The following is a 22,819-nucleotide window of genomic DNA, read 5'->3' on the forward strand; positions in this document are numbered from 1 at the left end:
CACCCCTCTACATTCTGTCAGCTTTGTAAAGGAGGACCAGCTCCCCACCCCTCTACATTCTGTCAGCTTTGTAAAGGAGGATCAGGACCAGCTCCCCACCCCTCTACATTCTGTCAGCTTTGTAAAGGAGGATCAGGACCAGCTCCCCACCCCTCTACATTCTGTCAGCTTTGTAAAGGAGGACCAGGACCAGCTCCCCACCCCTCTACTGTCAGCTTTGTAAAGGAGGATCAGGACCAGCTCCCCACCCCTCTACATTCTGTCAGCTTTGTAAAGGAGGATCAGGACCAGCTCCTCGCCCCTCTACATTCTGTCAGCTTTGTAAAGGAGGATCAGGACCAGCTCCCCACCCCTCTACATTCTGTCAGCTTTGTAAAGGAGGATCAGGACCAGCTCCTCGCCCCTCTACATTCTGTCAGCTTTGTAAAGGAGGATCAGGACCAGCTCCCCACCCCTCTACTGTCAGCTTTGTAAAGGAGGATCAGGACCAGCTCCCCACCCCTCTACATTCTGTCAGCTTTGTAAAGGAGGATCAGGACCAGCTCCTCGCCCCTCTACATTCTGTCAGCGTTGTAAAGGAGGATCAGGACCAGCTCCCCACCCCTCTACATTCTGTCAGCTTTGTAAAGGAGGATCAGGACCAGCTCCTCGCCCCTCTACATTCTGTCAGCGTTGTAAAGGAGGATCAGGACCAGCTCCCCACCCCTCTACATTCTGTCAGCTTTGTAAAGGAGGATCAGGACCAGCTCCCCACCCCTCTACATTCTGTCAGCTTTGTAAAGCAGGATCAGGACCAGCTCCTCGCCCCTCTACTGTCAGCTTATCTGCTTGGTTCTTTTGCCTTTTCATCTTTTAATGGTTTGTTTTGAGGAATTTCCTCTTTCACTCTCTCTCTCTCCGTCGATGTGGCGTTGAGCGTTGCCATGGTAATCAGGTAGCGTATTGAGTGGTGTTTGTAGGGGAATGCTAGGAGAGGTTCCTCTGCGTAGGTTGTCCGTATTACAACTGTCTCTGCATGGCTATTCAATCACAATATGGAGCTATAGGGTTGGTGTGGACCGAAACAGTATTCCCTTTCACCTACATAGAAAACACTGTCCTCTGCTGTTGTCTGAGAGTTTCATTAACAATGGCTCAGTCATACACATTAAAAGATCCTGTCAGGTGTTTAATACATCTGCATTTTACCACCCTGCATCCCACTGTTAGGCAGCAGCAAACCACCCTGCATCCCACTGTTAGGCAGCAGCATACCACCCTGCATCCCACTATGTTAGGCAGCAGCATACCACCCTGCACCCCACTGTTAGGCAGCAGCATACCACCCTGCATCCCACTATGTTAGGCAGCAGCAGACCACCCTGCATCCCACTATGTTAGGCAGCAGCATACCACCCTGCATCCCACTATGTTAGGCAGCAGCAGACCACCCTGCATCCCACTATGTTAGGCAGCAGCATACCACCCTGCATCCCACTATGTTAGGCAGCAGCATACCACCCTGCATCCCACTATGTTAGGCAGCAGCAGACCACCCTGCATCCCACTATGTTAGGCAGCAGCATACCACCCTGCATCCCACTATGTTAGGCAGCAGCCTACCACCCTTTATCCCACTATGTTAGGCAGCAGCATACCACCCTGCATCCCACTGTTAGGCAGCAGCATACCACCATTGCATCCCACTATGTTAAGCAGCAGCATACCACCCTGCATCCCACTATGTTAAGCAGCAGCATACCACCCTGCGTCCCACTATGTTAAGCAGCAGCATACCACCCTGCGTCCCACTATGTTAGGCAGCAGCATACCACCCTGCATCCTACTGTTAGGCAGCAACATACCACCCTTTATCCCACTATGTTAGGCAGCAGCATACCACCCTGCATCCCACTATGTTAGGCAGCAGCATACCACCCTGCATCCCACTGTGTTAGGCAGCAGCATACCACCCTGCATCCCACTGTTAGGCAGCAGCATACCACCCTTTATCCCACTATGTTAGGCAGCAGCATACCACCCTGCATCCCACTGTTAGGCAGCAGCCTACCACCCTTTATCCCACTATGTTAGGCAGCAGCATACCACCCTGCATCCTACTGTCAGGCAGCAACATACCACCCTGCATCCCACTATGTTAGGCAGCAGCATACCACCCTGCATCCCACTGTGTTAAGCAGCAGCATACCACCCTGCATCCCACTATGTTAGGCAGCAGCATACCACCCTGCATCCCACTATGTTAAGCAGCAGCATACCACCCTGCATCCCACAATGTTAGGAAGCAGCATACCACCCTGCATCCCACTGTGTTAGGCAGCAGCAAACCACCCTGCATCCCACTATGTTAGGCAGCAGCAGATCACCCTGCATCCCACTATGTTAGGCAGCAGCCTACCACCCTTTATCCCACTATGTTAGGCAGCAGCCTACCACCCTTTATCCCACTATGTTAGGCAGCAGCATACCACCCTGCATCCCACTATGTTAGGCAGCAGCATACCACCCTGCATCCCACTGTTAGGCAGCAGCATACCACCCTGCATCCCACTATGTTAGGCAGCAGCCTACCACCCTTTATCCCACTGTTAGGCAGCAGCATACCACCCTGCATCCCACTATGTTAGGCAGCAGCATACCACCCTGCATACCACTGCTGGCTTGCTTCTGAAGCTCAGCAGGGTTGGTCCTGGTCAGTCCCTGGATGGGAGACCAGATGCTGCTGGAAGTGATGTTGGAGGGCCAGTAGGAGGCACTCTTTCCCAATGCCCCAGGGCAGTGATTGGGGACATTGCCTGTGTAGTGTTGCCATCTTTCGGATGGGATGTTAGACGGGTGTCTTGACTCTGTGGTCACTAAAGATCCCATGGCACTTATTGTAATAGTAGGGGTGTTAATCCCGGTATCCTGGCTAAATTCTCAATCTGGCTCTCATACTATAAGTCACCTAATCATCCCCAGCTTCCAATTGGTTCATTCATCCCCCTCCTCTCCCCTGTAACTATTCCCCAGGTAGAATGTGTTCTCAACTTGTAAAATAAATAAATACGTTGTTGCTGTCGTAATATTGCCTCTGATTCAACTGTAAACCACAGCAGCAACATGTGGTGGTTTGGATGAGATGGATCTGCCAGGGCAGGCCTAGATAGTATGACCTTGCTTTGTCTGCTCCTTCGTTGCTCTCGCTAATGGGCCACCTCAACCTCACGGAGCGATCGGAACGTTTTCAAAAATGGCATCCGAGGTCACGAGAGGGCCTTGGCCTAAACCCCCACCTCTCCTCACCCGTCCTCCCCCTCTCCACTTCCCCTCGGCCTTGTCTCTCTCTCTCTGATTAGAAAGTTATCTGCTCCAAGGCTCACTGCATTCCTGCCATTCCTGAGTCCTCACGGAACTAAAGTGGTTAAAGTTGTGTTGTTCTACTGACCCTCTCCTCTCTCATTTTCTCTGTCTTCTCTCCATTTGACCCTGTTAAAATCTGCCCCTCTCTCATTTTCTGTCTTCTCTCCGTTTGGCCGTTAAAATCTGCCCCTCTCCTCTCTCATTTTCTTTGTCTTCTCTCCGTTTGGCCCTGTTAAAATCTGACACTCTCCTCTCATTTTTTGTCTTCTCTCCGTTTGGCCCTGTTAAAATCTGCCCCTCTCCTCATTTTCTCTGTCTTCTCTCCGTTTGGCCCTGTTAAAATCTGCCCCTCTCCTCATTTTCTCTGTCTTCTCTCTGTTCGGCCCTGTTAAAATCTGCCTCTCTCATTTTCTCTGTCTTCTCTCCGTTTGGCCCTGTTAAAATCTGCCTCTCTCATTTTCTCTGTCTTCTCTCCATTTGGCCCTATTAAAATCTGTCCCTTCTCCTCTCTCATTTTCTCTGTCTTCTCTCCGTTTGGCCCTATTAAAATCTGTCCCTTCTCCTCTCTCATTTTCTCTGTCTTCTCTCCGTTTGGCCCTATTAAAATCTGTCCCTTCTCCTCTCTCATTTTCTCTGTCTTCTCTCCATTTGGCCCTGTTAAAATCTGCCCCTTCTCCTCTCTCATTTTCTCTGTCTTCTCTCCGTTTGGCCCTGTTAAAATCTGTCCATCTCCTCTGGTACTGGTCTGGACAGGCAGGATGCAGTAATATTATAATAATCATCTAATCACAAAGGGTGAAAGCAGACTGAGGGTTAGTGTGGTGGAGACCATCAGACTGCAGGGTTAGTGTGGTGGAGACCATCAGACTGCAGGGTTAGTGTGGTGGAGACCATCAGACTGAGGGTTAGTGTGGTGGGGACCATCAGACTGCAGGGTTAGTGTGGTGGGGGCCATCAGACTGCAGGGTTAGTGTGGTGGAGATCATCAGACTGCAGGGTTAGTGTGGTGGAGACCATCAGACTGCAGGGTTAGTGTGGTGGAGACCATCAGACTGCAGGGTTAGTGTGGTGGGGGCCATCAGACTGCAGGGTTAGTGTGGTGGGGGCCATCAGACTGAGGGTTAGTGTGGTGGAGACCATCAGACTGCAGGGTTAGTGTGGTGGAGACCATCAGACTGCAGGGTTAGTGTGGTGGAGACCATCAGACTGCAGGGTTAGTGTGGTGGAGACCATCAGACTGCAGGGTTAGTGTGGTGGGGGCCATCAGACTGCAGGGTTAGTGTGGTGGGGGCCATCAGACTGCAGGGTTAGTGTGGTGGGGACCATCAGACTGCAGGGTTAGTGTGGTGGAGACCATCAGACTGAGGGTTAGTGTGGTGGAGACCATCAGACTGCATGGTTAGTGTGGTGGGGGCCATCAGACTGCAGGGTTAGTGTGGTGGGGGCCATCAGACTGCAGGGTTAGTGTGGTGGGGACCATCAGACTGCAGGGTTAGTGTGGTGGGGACCATCAGACTGCAGGGTTAGTGTGGTGGAGACCATCAGACTGCAGGGTTAGTGTGGTGGAGACCATCAGACTGCAGGGTTAGTGTGGTGGAGTCCATCAGACTGCAGGGTTAGTGTGGTGGGGACCATCAGACTGCAGGGTTAGTGTGGTGGAGACCATCAGACTGCAGGGTTAGTGTGGTGGAGTCCATCAGACTGCAGGGTTAGTGTGGTGGGGACCATCAGACTGCAGGGTTAGTGTGGTGGAGACCATCAGACTGCAGGGTTAGTGTGGTGGAGTCCATCAGACTGCAGGGTTAGTGTGGTGGGGACCATCAGACTGCAGGGTTAGTGTGGTGGAGACCATCAGACTGCAGGGTTAGTGTGGTGGAGACCATCAGACTGCAGGGTTAGTGTGGTGGAGTCCATCAGACTGCAGGGTTAGTGTGGTGGAGTCCATCAGACTGCAGGGTTAGTGTGGTGGAGACCATCAGACTGCAGGGTTAGTGTGGTGGAGTCCATCAGACTGCAGGGTTAGTGTGGTGGAGTCCATCAGACTGCAGGGTTAGTGTGGTGGAGACCATCAGACTGCAGGGTTAGTGTGGTGGAGACCAGCAGACTGAGGGTTAGTGTGGTGGAGTCCATCAGACTGCAGGGTTAGTGTGGTGGAGACCATCAGACTGCAGGGTTAGTGTGGTGGAGTCCATCAGACTGCAGGGTTAGTGTGGTGGAGACCATCAGACTGCAGGGTTAGTGTGGTGGAGACCATCAGACTGCAGGGTTAGTGTGGTGGAGACCATCAGACTGCAGGGTTAGTGTGGTGGAGTCCATCAGACTGCAGGGTTAGTGTGGTGGAGACCATCAGACTGCAGGGTTAGTGTGGTGGGGACCATCAGACTGCAGGGTTAGTGTGGTGGAGACCATCAGACTGAGGGTTAGTGTGGTGGAGACCATCAGGCTGTAGGGTTAGTGTGGTGGGGACCATCAGACTGTAGGGTTAGTGTGGTGGGGGCCATCAGACTGCAGGGTTAGTGTGGTGGGGGCCATCAGACTGCAGGGTTAGTGTGGTGGGGACCATCAGACTGCAGGGTTAGTGTGGTGGGGACCATCAGACTGAGAGGATATTTCTGTTTACTGTTGGTGACTCCCTGTTCTTTCTCCTCCCTACTCCCTCCCCATCTCTCCTCCCTCTACCTCTCTCTCTCTCTACCTCCCCACCTCTCTCTCTCTCTTCCTCCCCATCTCTCTACCTCTCTCCCTCCCCACCTCTCTCCTCTCTCTCTCTCTCCCTCCCCACCTCTCTCCCTCTTCTCTCCTCTATCTCCCTCCCCACCTCTCTCTCCCTCCCCACCTCTCTCTTCCTCCCCACCTCTCTCTCCCTCCCCACCTCTCTCCCTCCCCACCTCTCTCTCCCTCCCCACCTCTCTCTCCCTCCCCACCTCTCTCTTCCTCCCCACCTCTCTCTCCCTCCCCACCTCTCTCTTCCTCCCCACCTCTCTCTTCCTCCCCACCTCTCTTCCTCCCCACCTCTCTTCCTCCCCACCTCTCTTCCTCCCCACCTCTCTTCCTCCCCACCTCTCTTCCTCCCCCTCTCTCTTCCTCCCCACCTCTCTCCCTCTTCTCTCCTCTCTCTCCCTCCCCACCTCTCTCCCTCTTCTCTCCTCTCTCTCCCTCCCCACCTCTCTCTCCTCTCTCTCCCTCCCCACCTCTCTCCCTCTTCTCTCCTCTCTCTCCCTCCCCACCTCTCTCCCTCTTCTCTCCTCTCTCTCCCTCCCCACCTCTCTCCATCTTCTCTCCTCTCTCCCTCCCCACCTCTCTCTCCTCTCTCTCCCTCCACACCTCTCCCTCCCCACCTCTCTCTCCTCTCTCTCCCTCCCCACCTCTCTCCCTCTTCTCTCCTCTCTCTCCCTCCCCACCTCTCTCCCTCTTCTCTCCTCTCTCTCCCTCCCCACCTCTCTCTCCTCTCTCTCCCTCCCCACCTCTCTCTCCTCTCTCCTCTGTTCCTCCTCTCTGCCCCCTCAATCCCCTCAGCATGTATGCTTTCCATGCAGTAGACAATCAGCACCTCCAGTTCTTGTGGGATTGGACCCAGCACAACCTGACCATCCGGGCCGGGAAACTGTTCTTCCGATCCAACCCTAAACTCTGCATGTCGGAGATCCGGAAGATGTGGCAGAGGACGGGCATCACAGAGAAGTTTGAGGAGGACGACTTCAGGAACAACGGAGACCGAGCAAGCTGTACGATACTTTATTTATATTATACTGTACTATACAGCTCTATGATATTATACTGTACTGTACGGCTCTATGATATTATACTGTACTGTACGGCTCTATGATATTATACTGTACTATACAGCTCTATGATATTATACTGTACTGTACGGCTCTATGATATTATACTGTACTGTACGGCTCTATGATATTATACTGTACTGTACAGCTCTATGATATTATACTGTACAGCTCTATGATATTATACTGTACTATACAGCTCTATGATATTATACTGTACTGTACGGCTCTATGATATTATACTGTACTGTACAGCTCTATGATATTATACTGTACTATACAGCTCTATGATATTATACTGTACTATACAGCTCTATGATATTATACTGTACTGTACGGCTCTATGATATTATACTGTACTGTACAGCTCTATGATATTATACTGTACTATACAGCTCTATGATATTATACTGTACTGTACGGCTCTATGATATTATACTGTACTGTACAGCTCTATGATATTATACTGTACTATACAGCTCTATGATATTATACTGTACTATACGGCTCTATGATATTATACTGTACTATACAGCTCTATGATATTATACTGTACAGCTCTATGATATTATACTGTACAGCTCTATGATATTATACTGTACTATACAGCTCTATGATATTATACTGTACTGTACAGCTCTATGATATTATACTGTACAGCTCTATGATATTATACTGTACAGCTCTATGATATTATACTGTACAGCTCTATGATATTATACTGTACAGCTCTATGATATTATACTGTACGGCTCTATGATATTATACTGTACTATACGGCTCTATGATATTATACTGTACTGTACAGCTCTATGATATTATACTGTACTATACAGCTCTATGATATTATACTGTACTATACAGCTCTATGATATTATACTGTACTGTACAGCTCTATGATATTATACTGTACTATACGGCTCTATGATATTATACTGTACTATACAGCTCTATGATATTATACTGTACAGCTCTATGATATTATACTGTACTATACAGCTCTATGATATTATACTGTACTATACAGCTCTATGATATTATACTGTACTATACAGCTCTATGATATTATACTGTACAGCTCTATGATATTATACTGTACTGTACAGCTCTATGATATTATACTGTACTATACAGCTCTATGATATTATACTGTACTGTACAGCTCTATGATATTATACTGTACAGCTCTATGATATTATACTGTACTATACAGCTCTATGATATTATACTGTACTATACAGCTCTATGATATTATACTATACAGCTCTATGATATTATACTGTACTATACAGCTCTATGATATTATACTGTACTGTACAGCTCTATGATATTATACTATACAGCTCTATGATATTATACTGTACTATACAGCTCTATGATATTATACTATACAGCTCTATGATATTATACTGTACTATACAGCTCTATGATATTATACTGTACTATACAGCTCTATGATATTATACTGTACTATACAGCTCTATGATATTATACTGTACTATACAGCTCTATGATATTATACTGTACTATACAGCTCTATGATATTATACTGTACTATACAGCTCTATGATATTATACTGTACTATACAGCTCTATGATATTATACTGTACTGTACAGCTCTATGATATTATACTGTACAGCTCTATGATATTATACTGTACAGCTCTATGATATTATACTGTACAGCTCTATGATATTATACTGTACAGCTCTATGATATTATACTGTACAGCTCTATGATATTATACTGTACAGCTCTATGATATTATACTGTACAGCTCTATGATATTATACTGTACTGTACAGCTCTATGATATTATACTATACAGCTCTATGATATTATACTATACAGCTCTATGATATTATACTGTACTATACAGCTCTATGATATTATACTGTACTATACAGCTCTATGATATTATACTGTACTGTACAGCTCTATGATATTATACTATACAGCTCTATGATATTATACTATACAGCTCTATGATATTGTACTGTACAGCTCTATGATATTATACTGTACAGCTCTATGATATTATACTATACAGCTCTATGATATTATACTGTACTATACAGCTCTATGATATTATACTGTACTATACAGCTCTATGATATTATACTGTACTGTACAGCTCTATGATATTATACTATACAGCTCTATGATATTATACTGTACTATACAGCTCTATGATATTATACAGCTCTATGATATTATACTGTACAGCTCTATGATATTATACTGTACTATACAGCTCTATGATATTATACTGTACTGTACGGCTCTATGATATTATACTATACAGCTCTATGATATTATACTGTACTGTACAGCTCTATGATATTATACTGTACTGTACAGCTCTATGATATTATACTGTACTGTACAGCTCTATGATATTATACTGTACTATACAGCTCTATGATATTATACTGTACTATACAGCTCTATGATATTATACTGTACTATACAGCTCTATGATATTATACTGTACTGTACAGCTCTATGATATTATACTGTACAGCTCTATGATATTATACTGTACAGCTCTATGATATTATACTGTACAGCTCTATGATATTATACTGTACAGCTCTATGATATTATACTGTACAGCTCTATGATATTATACTGTACAGCTCTATGATATTATACTGTACAGCTCTATGATATTGTACTGTACAGCTCTATGATATTATACTGTACAGCTCTATGATATTATACTGTACAGCTCTATGATATTATACTGTACAGCTCTATGCTATTATACTGTACAGCTCTATGATATTATACTGTACTATACAGCTCTATGATATTATACTGTACAGCTCTATGATATTATACTGTACTGTACAGCTCTATGATATTATACTGTACTATACAGCTCTGATATTATACTGTACAGCTCTATGATATTATACTGTACTATACAGCTCTATGATATTATACTGTACTATACAGCTCTATGATATTATACTGTACTGTACAGCTCTATGATATTATACTGTACTGTACAGCTCTATGATATTATACTGTACTATACAGCTCTATGATATTATACTGTACAGCTCTATGATATTATACTGTACAGCTCTATGATATTATACTGTACAGCTCTATGATATTATACTGTACAGCTCTATGATATTATACTGTACTATACAGCTCTATGATATTATACTGTACTATACAGCTCTATGATATTATACTGTACTATACAGCTCTATGATATTATACTGTACTATACAGCTCTATGATATTGTAGTGTACAGCTCTATGATATTGTACTATACAGCTCTATGATATTGTAGTGTACAGCTCTATGATATTATACTTTACAGCTCTATGATATTATACTGTACTATACAGCTCTATGATATTATACTGTACTATACAGCTCTATGATATTATACTGTACTATACAGCTCTATGATATTATACTATACAGCTCTATGATATTATACTGTACTATACAGCTCTATGATATTATACTGTACTGTACGGCTCTATGATATTATACTATACTGTACAGCTCTATGATATTATACTGTACTATACAGCTCTATGATATTATACTATACGGCTCTATGATATTATACTGTACTATACGGCTCTATGATATTATACTGTACTGTACGGCTCTATGATATTATACTGTACAGCTCTATGATATTATACTGTACAGCTCTATGATATTATACTGTACAGCTCTATGATATTATACTGTACTATACAGCTCTATGATATTATACTGTACTATACAGCTCTATGATATTATACTGTACTGTACGGCTCTATGATATTATACTATACTGTACAGCTCTATGATATTATACTATACTATACAGCTCTAAGATATTATACTGTACTATACGGCTCTATGATATTATACTGTACTATACAGCTCTATTATACTATACTTTATATTTAACAGCTCTATGATATTATACTGTACAGCTCTATGATATTATACTGTACTATACAGCTCTATTATACTATACTTTATATTTAACAGCTCTATGATACCATACTTTATATTATACTATGCTGCTCTGATATTATACTTTATATTATACTGTAGCATACAGCTCTGATACTTTACTTTATACTATACTAGACTATACAACTGCAATATATTATACTTGATATTATACTATACAGCTCTATGAAACTTTATATTAAACAGCTCTATGATACAATACTTTATATTATACTATACTAGACTATACAGCTGCAATATATTATACTATACAGCTCTATGAAACTTTATATTAAACAGCTCTATGATACAATACTTTATATTATACTATACTAGACTATACAGCTGCAATATATTATACTATACAGCTCTATGAAACTTTATATTAAACAGCTCTATGATACAATACTTTATATTATACTATACTAGACTATACAGCTGCAATATATTATACTGTACAGCTCTATGAAACTTTATATTAAACAGCTCTATGATACAATACTTTATATTATACTATACTAGACTATACAGCTGCAATATATTATACTGTACAGCTCTATGAAACTTTATATTAAACAGCTCTATGATACAATACTTTATATTATACTATACTAGACTATACAGCTGCAATATATTATACTGTACAGCTCTATGAAACTTTATATTAAACAGCTCTATGATACAATACTTTATATTATACTATACTAGACTATACAGCTGCAATATATTATACTATACAGCTCTATGAAACTTTATATTAAATAGCTCTATGATGCTTTACTTTATAATATACTGTACTATACAGCTCTATGATCCTGTACTTTATATTATACTGTACTACACTATACAGCTCTATAATACTATACTTTATATTAAACCTTTTTAGTTACTACATGGCAGTACCAGTCAAGTTTGGACACCTACTCATTCAAGTTTTCTTTTTTTAGTTTTGCTATTTTCTACATTAGTGAAAACATCCAAACTATGAAATAACACATATGCAATTATGTAGTAACTAAAAAAGTTAAACAAATAAAAATATAGATTTTAGATTCTTCAAAGTAGCCACCCTTTGCCTTGATGACAGCTTAGCACACTCTTGGCATTCTCTCAACCAGCTTCATGAGGAATACTTTTCCAACGGTCTTGAAGGAGTTCCCACATATGCTGAGCACTTGTTGGCTTTTTTTCCTTCACTCGGTGGTCCAACTCATCCCAAACCATATCAATTGGGTTGAGGTCAGGTGATTGTGGAGGCCAGGTCATCTGATGCAGCACTCCATCACTCTCCTTGGTCATATAGCCCTTACACAGCCTGGAGGTGTGTTGGGTCATTGTCCTGTTGAAAAACAAATGATAGTCCCACTAAGCGCAAACCAGATGGGATGGCGTATCGCTGCAGAATGCTGTGGTAGCCATGCTGGTTTATTCTAACTAAATCAGAGTCACTGGCAAAGCATCCCCACACCATCACACCACCTACTTCATGCTTCACGGTGGGAACCACACATGCAGAGATAATCCGTTCACCTACTCTGCATCGCACAAAGACATGGCGGTTGGAACCAAAAATCTCAAATTTGGACTCATCAGACCAAAGGACAGATTTCCACCGGTCTAATGTCCATTGGTCGTGTTCCTTGGCCCAAACAAGTCTCTTCTTATTGGTGTCCTTTAGTAGTGATTTCTCTGCAGCAATTCGATCATGAAGTCCTGATTCACACAGTCTCCTCTGAACAGTTGATGATGAGATGTTTTTGTTACTTGAACTGGGCTGCAATCTGAGGTGTAGTCAACGCTAATGAACTTATCCTCGGCAGCAGAGGTAACGCTGGGTCTTCCTTTCCTGTGGCAGTCCTCATGAGAGACAGATTCATCATAGCGCTTGATGGTTTTTGCGACTGCACTTGAAGAAACTTTCAAAGTTCTTGAAATGTTCCGATTGACTGTCGTTTCTCTTTGCTTATTTGAGTTGTTCTTTTGATAATGTGGACTTGTTCTTTTAGGAAATAGGGATATCTTCTGTATACCCCCCCTACCTTGTCACAACACAACTGATTGGCTCAAATGCATTGAGAAGGAAAGAAATTACACAAATTAGCATTTTAACAAGGCACACCTGTTAATTGAAATGCATTCCAAGTGACTACATCGTGAAGCTGGTTGAGAGAATGCCAGAGTGTGCCAAGCTGTCATCAAGGCAAAGGGTGGCTTCTTTGAAGAATTTGAAATATATTTTGATCAGTTTAACACTTTTTTGTTTACTACGTGATTCCATACACATGTCATTTCATAGTATATACTGCATGGTTCAGCCATGTCCATTCATTGAAACAATAGCTGTGTACTGCATGTGGAGTGGCAGGTAGCCTAGTGGTTAGAGCATTGGGCCAGTAACTGAAGGGTTGCTAGATCAAATCCCCGAGCTGACATGGTAAAAATATGTCGTTCTGCCCCTGATCAATGCAGGAAGAAAAATGAGAATTTGTTCATAACTGACTTGCCTAGTTAAAAAAAAAGTCAAATAAATAAATGTTTCAGCCATGTCCATTCGTTGAAGAAATAGTTGTGTACTGCATGGTTCAGCCCACACCATAATGCCCTCGACAGCAAACTCTGGAAACAAACAAGTTCTACTTTTCCTGCTCTCACCACTTAGACAGTGTAATGGGCTGGTTTGATCTCAACACTGAGACAATGTAATGGGCTGGTTTGATCTCACCACTGAGACAATGTGATGGGCTGGTTTGATCTCAACACTGAGACAATGCAATGGGCTGGTTTGATCTCAACACTGAGACAATGTAATGGGCTGGTTTGATCTCAACACTGAGACAATGTAATGGGCTGGTTTGATCTCAACACTGAGACAATGTAATGTGCTGGTTTGATCTCAACACTGAGACAATGTAATGGGCTGGTTTGATCTCAACACTGAGACAATGTAATGTGCTGGTTTGATCTCACCACTGAGACAATGTAATGTGCTGGTTTGATCTCACCACTGAGACAATGTAATGGGCTGGTTTGATCTCACCACTGAGACAATGTGATGGGCTCGTTTGATCTCAACACTGAGACAATGTAATGGGCTGGTTTGATCTCAACACTGAGACAATGTAATGGGCTGGTTTGATCTCAACACTGAGACAATGTAATGGGCTGGTTTGATCTCAACACTGAGACAATGTAATGTGCTGGTTTGATCTCAACACTGAGACAATGTAATGGGCTGGTTTGATCTCAACACTGAGACAATGTAATGTGCTGGTTTGATCTCAACACCGAGACAATGTAATAGGCTGGTTTGATGAGATGTTTCTAAGCACCTGTAGGATTAGGGCTGATCGTTGTGATTGGTTGTATTCTCCAGGTGAGCTGACTGGTTGTGATTGGTTGCCAGGTGAACAGGCTGTGTAAATTGTGTGATTGGTTGTGTTCACCAGGTGAGAGTAAGATCTTGCGGTTCAAGTCCAACAGTACGATGTCTAACCGTATCAAAGTGACCTGGCAGCGCTACAGACCCCCAGACTATAGAGACCTCATCTCATTCATACTATACTACAAGGAGGCGTAAGTTACTCTACAGTCAGTCTGTCTGTACTTCCTCTATATCCTAGAACATCCTCTAACCCATCACTCTACTTCCTCTATATCTAACCCTAACCCATCAGTCTGTCTGTACTTCCTCTATATCCTCTAACCCATCACTCTACTTCCTCTATATCTAACCCTAACCCATCAGTCTGTCTGTACTTCCACTATATCCTCTAACCCATCAGTCTGTCTCTACTTCCTCTATATCCTCTAACCCATCAGTCTCTCTCTACTTCCTCTATATCCTCTAACCCATCAGTCTGTCTGTACTTCCTCTATATCCTCTAACCCATCAGTCTCTCTACTTCCTCTATATCCTAGAACATTCTCTAACCCATCAGTCTGTCTGTACTTCCTCTATATCCTAGAACATCCTCTAACCCATCACTCTACTTCATCTATATCTAACCCTAACCCATCAGTCTGTCTCTACTTCCTCTATATCCCCTAACCCATCAGTCTCTCTGTACTTCCTCTATATCCTCTAACCCATCAGTCTCTCTACTTCCTCTATATCCTAGAACATCACCTAACCCATCAGTCTGTCTTTACTTCCTCTATATCCTCTAACCCATCAGTCTGTCTCTACTTTCTCTATATAATCCCTAACCCATCAGTCTGTCTCTACTTCCTCTATATCCTCTAACCCATCAGTCTGTCTGTACTTCCTCTATATCCTCTAACCCATCAGTCTGTCTGTACTTCCTCTATATCCTCTAACCCATCAGTCTCTCTCTACTTCCTCTATATCCTCTAACCCATCAGTCTGTCTGTACTTCCTCTATATCCTCTAACCCATCAGTCTGTCTCTACTTCCTCTATATCCTCTGACCCATCAGTCTCTCGACTTCCTCTATATCCTCTAACCCATCAGTCTCTCTCTACTTCCTCTATATCCTCTAACCCATCAGTCTGTCTCTACTTCCTCTATATCCCCTAACCCATCAGTCTGTCTCTACTTCCTCTATCCCCTAACCCATCAGTTTGTCTCTAATTCCTCTATATCCTCTAACCATCAGTCTGGCTCTACTTCCTCTATATCCTCTATATCCCCTAACCCATCAGTCTGGCTCTACTTCCTCTATATCCTCTATATCCCCTAACCCATCAGTCTGTCTCTACTTCCTCTATATCCCCTAACCCATCAGTCTGGCTCTACTTCCTCTATATCCTCTATATCCCCTAACCCATCAGTCTGGCTCTACTTCCTCTATATCCTCTATATCCCCTAACCCATCAGTCAGCCTCTACTTCCTCTATATCCTCTGACCCATCAGTCTGTCTCTACTTCCTCTATATCCTCTATATCCCCTAACCCATCAGTCTGGCTCTACTTCCTCTATATCCTCTTAACCATCAGTCTGTCTGTACATCCTCTATATCCCCTAACCCATCAGTCTTTCTCTACTTCCTCTATATCCTAGAACATCCTCTAACCCATCAGTCTCTCTCTACTTCCTCTACTTCCTCTATATCCTCTAACCCATCAGTCTCTCTACTTCCTCTATATCCTCTAACCCTAACCCATCAGTCTGGCTCTACTTCCTCTATATCCTCTAACCCATCAGTCTGCCTCTATATCCTCTAACCCATCAGTCTGCTTCTGCATCCTCTATATCCTCTAACCCATCAGTTTGCCTCTGCTTCCTCTATATCCTCTAACCCATCAGTCTGCCTCTACTTCCTCTATATCCACTAACCCATCAGTCTGCCTCTACTTTCTCTATATCCTCTAACCCATGCGTCTCCCTCTCCTCCAGTGCGTACCAGAACATCACAGAGTTTGACGGCCAGGACGGTTGTGGCTCCAACAGTTGGAACATGGTGGACGTGGACCTTCCCCAGGAGAAGAATTCTGACCCGGGGGTTCTACTGTCGCCTCTCAAGCCCTGGACCCAGTACGCCATCTACGTCAAGGCCATCACTCTGGTGGCAGAGGATAGACACATCCTGGGAGCCAAGAGTGAAGTAGTCTACATCAGAACCAGCCCCTCAGGTAAAGGACAGGGGTGGAGGGGTTAGGGTGGAGGGGTTAGACATCCTGGGAGCCAAGAGTGAAGTAGTCTACATCAGTACCAGCCCCTCAGGTAAAGGACAGGGGTGGAGGGGTTAGGGTTTAGGGGTTAGGGTGGAGGGGTTAGACATCCTGGGAGCCAAGAGTGAAGTAGTCTACATCAGAACCAGCCCCTCAGGTAAAGGACAGGGGTGTGGGGTGTAGGGGTTAGGGGTGAGGGGTTAGACATCCTGGGAGCCAAGAGTGAAGTAGTGTACATCAGAACCAGCCTCTCAGGTAAAGGACAGGGGTGGAGGGGTTAGGGTGGGGGTGTTAGGGTGGAGGGTTTAGGGGTTAGGGTGGAGGGGTTAGACATCCTGGGAGCCAAGAGTGAAGTAGTCTACATCAGAACCAGCCCCTCAGGTAAAGGACAGGGGTGTAGGGGTTAGGGTGCAGGGTGTAGTGGTTAGGGTGGAGGGGTTAGGGTGTAGGGGTTAGGGTGTAGTGGTTAGGGTGTAGTGGTTAGGGTGGAGGGGTTAGGGTGGAGGGGTTAGGGTGGAGGGGTTAGGGTGTAGGGGTTAGGGTGTAGGGTTTATTGATTAAGAACAGACCTGATGTATAATATGGGGGGTTGGGTAGCAGAGCTCTAGGAAGTACTGTCACAAGGCCCAGTTACCATCTTTAAATCTTTCTGTTTCCTGTAGAGCCGTCCATGCCCCTGGATGTGAGAACTGTTATAATCTGTTTCCTGTAGAGCCGTCCATGTCCCTGGATGTGAGAACTGTTATAATCTGTTTCCTGTAGAGCCGTCCATGCCCCTGGATGTGAGAACTGTTATAATCTGTTTCCTGTAGAGCCGTCCATGCCCCTGGATGTGAGAACATACTCTAACTCCTCTACCAACCTGGTGGTCCGCTGGTCTCCCCCTGCCTCCCCCAACGGGAACCACACCTATTACCTGGTCCGCTGGCAGCAACAGGCTGAAGACAGAGAGCTATACCAACACAACTACTGCTCTAAAGGTCAGTACCCTGACCCCTCCACCCTGACCCCTACACCCTGACCCCTCCACCCTGACCCCTCCACCATAACCCCTACACCCTGACCCCTACACCCTGACCCCTACACCCTGACCCCTACACCCTGACCCCTCCACCCTGACCCCTCCACCCTGACCCATACACCCTGACCCATACACCCTGACCCCTCCACCCTGACCCCTCCACCCTGACCCCTACACCCTGACTCATACACCCTGACTCATACACCCTGACTCATACACCCTGACTCATACACCCTGACTCATACACCCTGACTCATACACCCTGACCCCTCCACCCTGACCCCTCCACCCTGACCCCTCCACCCTGACCCCTACACCCTGACCCCTACACCCTGACCCCTACACCCTGACTCATACACCCTGACCCCTCCACCCTGACCCCTCCACCCTGACCCCTCCACCCTGACCCCTCCACCCTGACCCCTACACCCTGACCCCTACACCCTGACCCCTACACCCTGACCCCTACACCCTGACCCCTACACCCTGACTCATACACCCTGACCCCTCCACCCTGACCCCTCCACCCTGACCCCTACACCCTGACCCCTCCACCCTGACTCATACACCCTGACCCCTACACCCTGACCCATACACCCTGACCCCTACACCCTGACCCCTCCACCCTGACCCCTACACCCTGACCCCTACACCCTGACCCCTCCACCCTGACCCCTCCACCCTGACCCCTCCACCCTGACCCCTCCACCCTGACCCCTCCACCCTGACCCCTCCACCCTAACCCCTCCACCATAACCCCTCCTCTCTTTGTCTCTCCTCAGAACTGAAGATCCCGGTCCGTATAGCTGCTACCGGGTTGACTGACATGGAGGAGGACCTGAAACCTACTAAACCAGACGTTGGTGGGGGGGACAAGGGGCCATGCTGTCCCTGTCCTAAATCTGTAGGAGACCTGGAGGCAGAGGCAGCTGACGCTTCATACAGAAAAGTCTTTGAGAACTTTTTACACAACTCTATCTTTACCCCCAGGTAAGCAGATCACAGGCCGTAACACACACACACACCTGGGGAGAACGTCTTACACAACTCTATCTTTACCCCCAGGTAAGCAGATCACAGGCCGTAACACACACACACACCTGGGGAGAACGTCTTACACAACTCTATCTTTACCCCCAGGTAAGCAGATCACAGGCCGTAACACACACACACACACACCTGGGGAGAACGTCTTACACAACTCTATCTTTACCCCCAGGTAAGCAGATCACAGGCCGTAACACACACACACACACACCTGGGGAGAACGTCTTACACAACTCTATCTTTACCCCCAGGTAAGCAGATCACAGGCCGTAACACACACACACACACACACCTGGGGAGAACGTCTTACACAACTCTATCTTTACCCCCAGGTAAGCAGATCACAGGCCGTAACACACACACACACACACCTGGGGAGAACGTCTTACACAACTCTATCTTTACCCCCAGGTAAGCAGATCACAGGCCGTAACACACACACACACCTGGGGAGAACGTCTTACACAACTCTATCTTTACCCCCAGGTAAGCAGATCACAGGCCGTAACACACACACACACCTGGGGAGAACGTCTTACACAACTCTATCTTTACCCCCAGGTAAGCAGATCACAGGCCGTAACACACACACACACCTGGGGAGAACGTCTTACACAACTCTATCTTTACCCCCAGGTAAGCAGATCACAGGCCGTAACACACACACACACACACCTGGGGAGAACGTCTTACACAACTCTATCTTTACCCCCAGGTAAGCAGATCACAGGCCGTAACACACACACACACCTGGGGAGAACGTCTTACACAACTCTATCTTTACCCCCAGGTAAGCAGATCACAGGCCGTAACACACACCTGGGTAGGATCCAGTAGGACACCACCTAAATATTCTGAAATGGAAGACAAATATGAGCAGTCTTGTTGAACAAATGGCCATTTATACCGAACAAAAATATAAACGCGACATATAAAGTGTTGGTCCCATGTTTCATGAGCTGAAATAAAAGATCCCAGAAATGTTCCATACTCACAAAAAGATTATTCCTCTCAAATTCTGTGCACAAATATGTTTAAATCCCTGTTAGTGAGCATTTCACCTTTGGTGTGGCATATCAAGAAGCTGATTAAATATCATGATCATTACGCAGTACGGTTGACTGGCGTGATCCCGGTTACTGAGATTTAACGGGATTATTCTTCCTTGCATAAATAACTCAGAAACCGGTTAATTATAAATCTGGTTTCTCTACAGACTCTGATGATGAATCAATGCTCAGGGTGGGGGACGGACAGCCCGTCTCAGGGTGGGGGACTGCATGCCTAATTTACCGTCTGGTTAGTCTAATTTACCATCTGGTTAGTCTAATTTACCATCTGGTTAGTCTAATTTACCATCTGGTTAGTCTAATTTACCCATCTCCATCTGGTTAGTCTAATTTACCATCTGGTTAGTCTAATTTACCCATCTCCATCTGGTTAGTCTAATTTACCATCTGGTTAGTCTAATTTACCCATCTCCATCTGGTTAGTCTAATTTACCATCTGGTTAGTCTAATTTACCATCTGGTTAGTCTAATATACCCATCTCCATCTGGTTAGTCTAATATACCATCTGGTTAGTCTAATATACCATCTGGTTAGTCTAATATACCATCTGGTTAGTCTAATTTACCATCTGGTTAGTCTAATATACCATCTGGTTAGTCTAATATACCATCTGGTTAGTCTAATATACCATCTGGTTAGTCTAATTTACCATCTGGTTAGTCTAATATACCATCTGGTTAGTCTAATATACCATCTGGTTAGTCTAATATACCATCTGGTTAGTCTAATATACCCATCTCCATCTGGTTAGTCTAATATACCATCTGGTTAGTCTAATATACCATCTGGTTAGTCTAATATACCATCTGGTTAGTCTAATTTACCATCTGGTTAGTCTAATATACCATCTGGTTAGTCTAATATACCATCTGGTTAGTCTAATATACCATCTGGTTAGTCTAATTTACCATCTGGTTAGTCTAATATACCATCTGGTTAGTCTAATATACCATCTGGTTAGTCTAATATACCATCTGGTTAGTCTAATATACCATCTGGTTGGTCTAATATACCATCTGGTTAGTCTAATATACCATCTGGTTAGTCTAATATACCATCTGGTTAGTCTAATATACCATCTGGTTAGTCTAATATACCATCTGGTTAGTCTAATATACCATCTGGTTAGTCTAATATACCATCTGGTTAGTCTAATATACCATCTGGTTAGTCTAATATACCATCTGGTTAGTCTAATATACCATCTGGTTAGTCTAATATACCATCTGGTTAGTCTAATATACCATCTGGTTAGTCTAATATACCCATCTGGTTAGTCTAATATACCATCTGGTTAGTCTAATATACCCGTCTCCATCTGGTTAGTCTAATATTCCCATCTCCATCTGGTGAAGTTAGTTTGTTCATGGTCTGACTCTCATAGAAATACTGTCCAGGAGATCCGGCCAGCCAGAGTTCTGTCAGGCTGCTCAGAGGATAGGTTTGTCTGTGTCTGTCTGTCTGTTCCCCAGCCAGAGTTCTGTCAGGCTGCTCAGAGGATAGGTTTGTCTGTGTCAGTCTGTTCCCCAGCCAGTCAAACAGCCCTGGTCAGCTCTACTGGAACATGTCTATAGGGAAGCACCGTAGTGAGAGAAACATCAGGATTTACAGAGAGAGCAATGGAAAAAAAGGGAGGGGAGGAAGAGAAGGGATTAAAAATCCCAGTCTGCCACGGCAGCTCCCCGCCAGACACCCTGGATCTGATGTCGTCTGACTGGATCTGGTGTTGTCTGACTGGAAATGTAGAGGAGTCCATCTGGAATAGTCATGGAACACATGAACAGAGGAGATCCCCTGAAGCAACAGGACCGACTGGATCAGTGTAATAGAGGGAGGGAGATTCTAACTGAACAATCCTCTCTACTGCTGAAAGTCCAAGCCGTGTTTGCCATTGAAAGGATTCCACCACACAGGTTATTTGTTGACTAGTGTATTGTTAGTGTTTGGACGACTGTGATTGTCACTCCCACATCCCTCTGCTCTCTCTCCCTCTCCTCCAGACCTCCAGACCGGCGCCGTCGGGATCTATTTGGCGTGGCTAACCGTACCATCCACCGTGGTGTGACCACCTACCCTAACGCCACGTCACCTGACCTTTGGGCCAACGCTACAGAGGCGGAGTTAGCGGACAGGGAGTATGACTTCGTAGAGTGGGCAGTCAGCGAGCGGGAGCTGCAGATATCCGGTCTGCAGCCGTTCACGGTTTACCGGATCGACATCCACGCCTGTAACCAACAGGTGAAACGCTGCAGTGCGGCAGAGTTCGTCTTCTCCAGGACCAAACCTGCAGGTTCGTACTGCTCCATCGTCTCTCTTTCATTATACAGTAGAGCGTTGGTTGAAACTAAACATTCCCATAGTACCAGTTAAGTTACTCACCACTGCAGAGTTCGTCTTCTCCAGGACCAAACCTGCAGGTTCGTACTGCTCCCTCGTCTCTCTTTCATTATACAGTAGAGCGTTGGTTGAAACTAAACATTCCCATAGTACCAGTTAAGTTACTCACCACTGCAGAGTTCGTCTTCTCCAGGACCAAACCTGCAGGTTCGTACTGCTCCCTCGTCTCTCTTTCATTATACAGTAGAGCGTTGGTTGAAACTAAACATTCCCATAGTACCAGTTAAGTTACTCACCACTGCAGAGTTCGTCTTCTCCAGGACCAAACCTGCAGGTTCGTACTGCTCCATCGTCTCTCTTTCATTATACAGTAGAGCGTTGGTTGAAACTAAACATTCCCATAGTACCAGTTAAGTTACTCACCACTGCAGAGTTCGTCTTCTCCAGGACCAAACCTGCAGGTTCGTACTGCTCCATCGTCTCTCTTTCATTATACAGTAGAGCGTTGGTTGAAACTAAACATTCCCATAGTACCAGTTAAGTTACTCACCACTGCAGAGTTCGTCTTCTCCAGGACCAAACCTGCAGGTTCGTACTGCTCCATCG

The 22,819-nt window shown here is 45.0% G+C and overlaps 1 protein-coding gene across 4 annotated transcripts in view; it reads left to right on the top strand.

The window, feature by feature from the left end:
• The window catches only part of igf1rb (insulin like growth factor 1b receptor), a 108,132-nt gene that overhangs the window by 43,777 nt on the left and 41,536 nt on the right, over positions 1–22,819 (top strand). For all 4 annotated transcript variants that reach the window (XR_016492217.1, XM_090222061.1, XM_090222060.1 and 1 more), the window contains exons 7-12: positions 6,859–7,067; positions 14,552–14,678; positions 16,463–16,698; positions 17,550–17,717; positions 18,541–18,748; positions 21,877–22,166. Coding sequence is in view for 3 of the 4 variants with exons in the window: in XM_090222061.1 (XP_090078187.1) it covers positions 6,859–7,067; positions 14,552–14,678; positions 16,463–16,698; positions 17,550–17,717; positions 18,541–18,748; positions 21,877–22,166 (1,238 nt within the window). In the remaining variant the exon portion in view is untranslated. The remainder of the gene's footprint in view (positions 1–6,858; positions 7,068–14,551; positions 14,679–16,462; positions 16,699–17,549; positions 17,718–18,540; positions 18,749–21,876; positions 22,167–22,819) is intronic.

Source organism: Oncorhynchus mykiss, chromosome 26, assembly GCF_057628025.1.
Source record: "Oncorhynchus mykiss isolate SJ-2025 chromosome 26, ASM5762802v1, whole genome shotgun sequence".
Taxonomy (NCBI): Eukaryota; Metazoa; Chordata; class Actinopteri; order Salmoniformes; family Salmonidae; genus Oncorhynchus; species Oncorhynchus mykiss.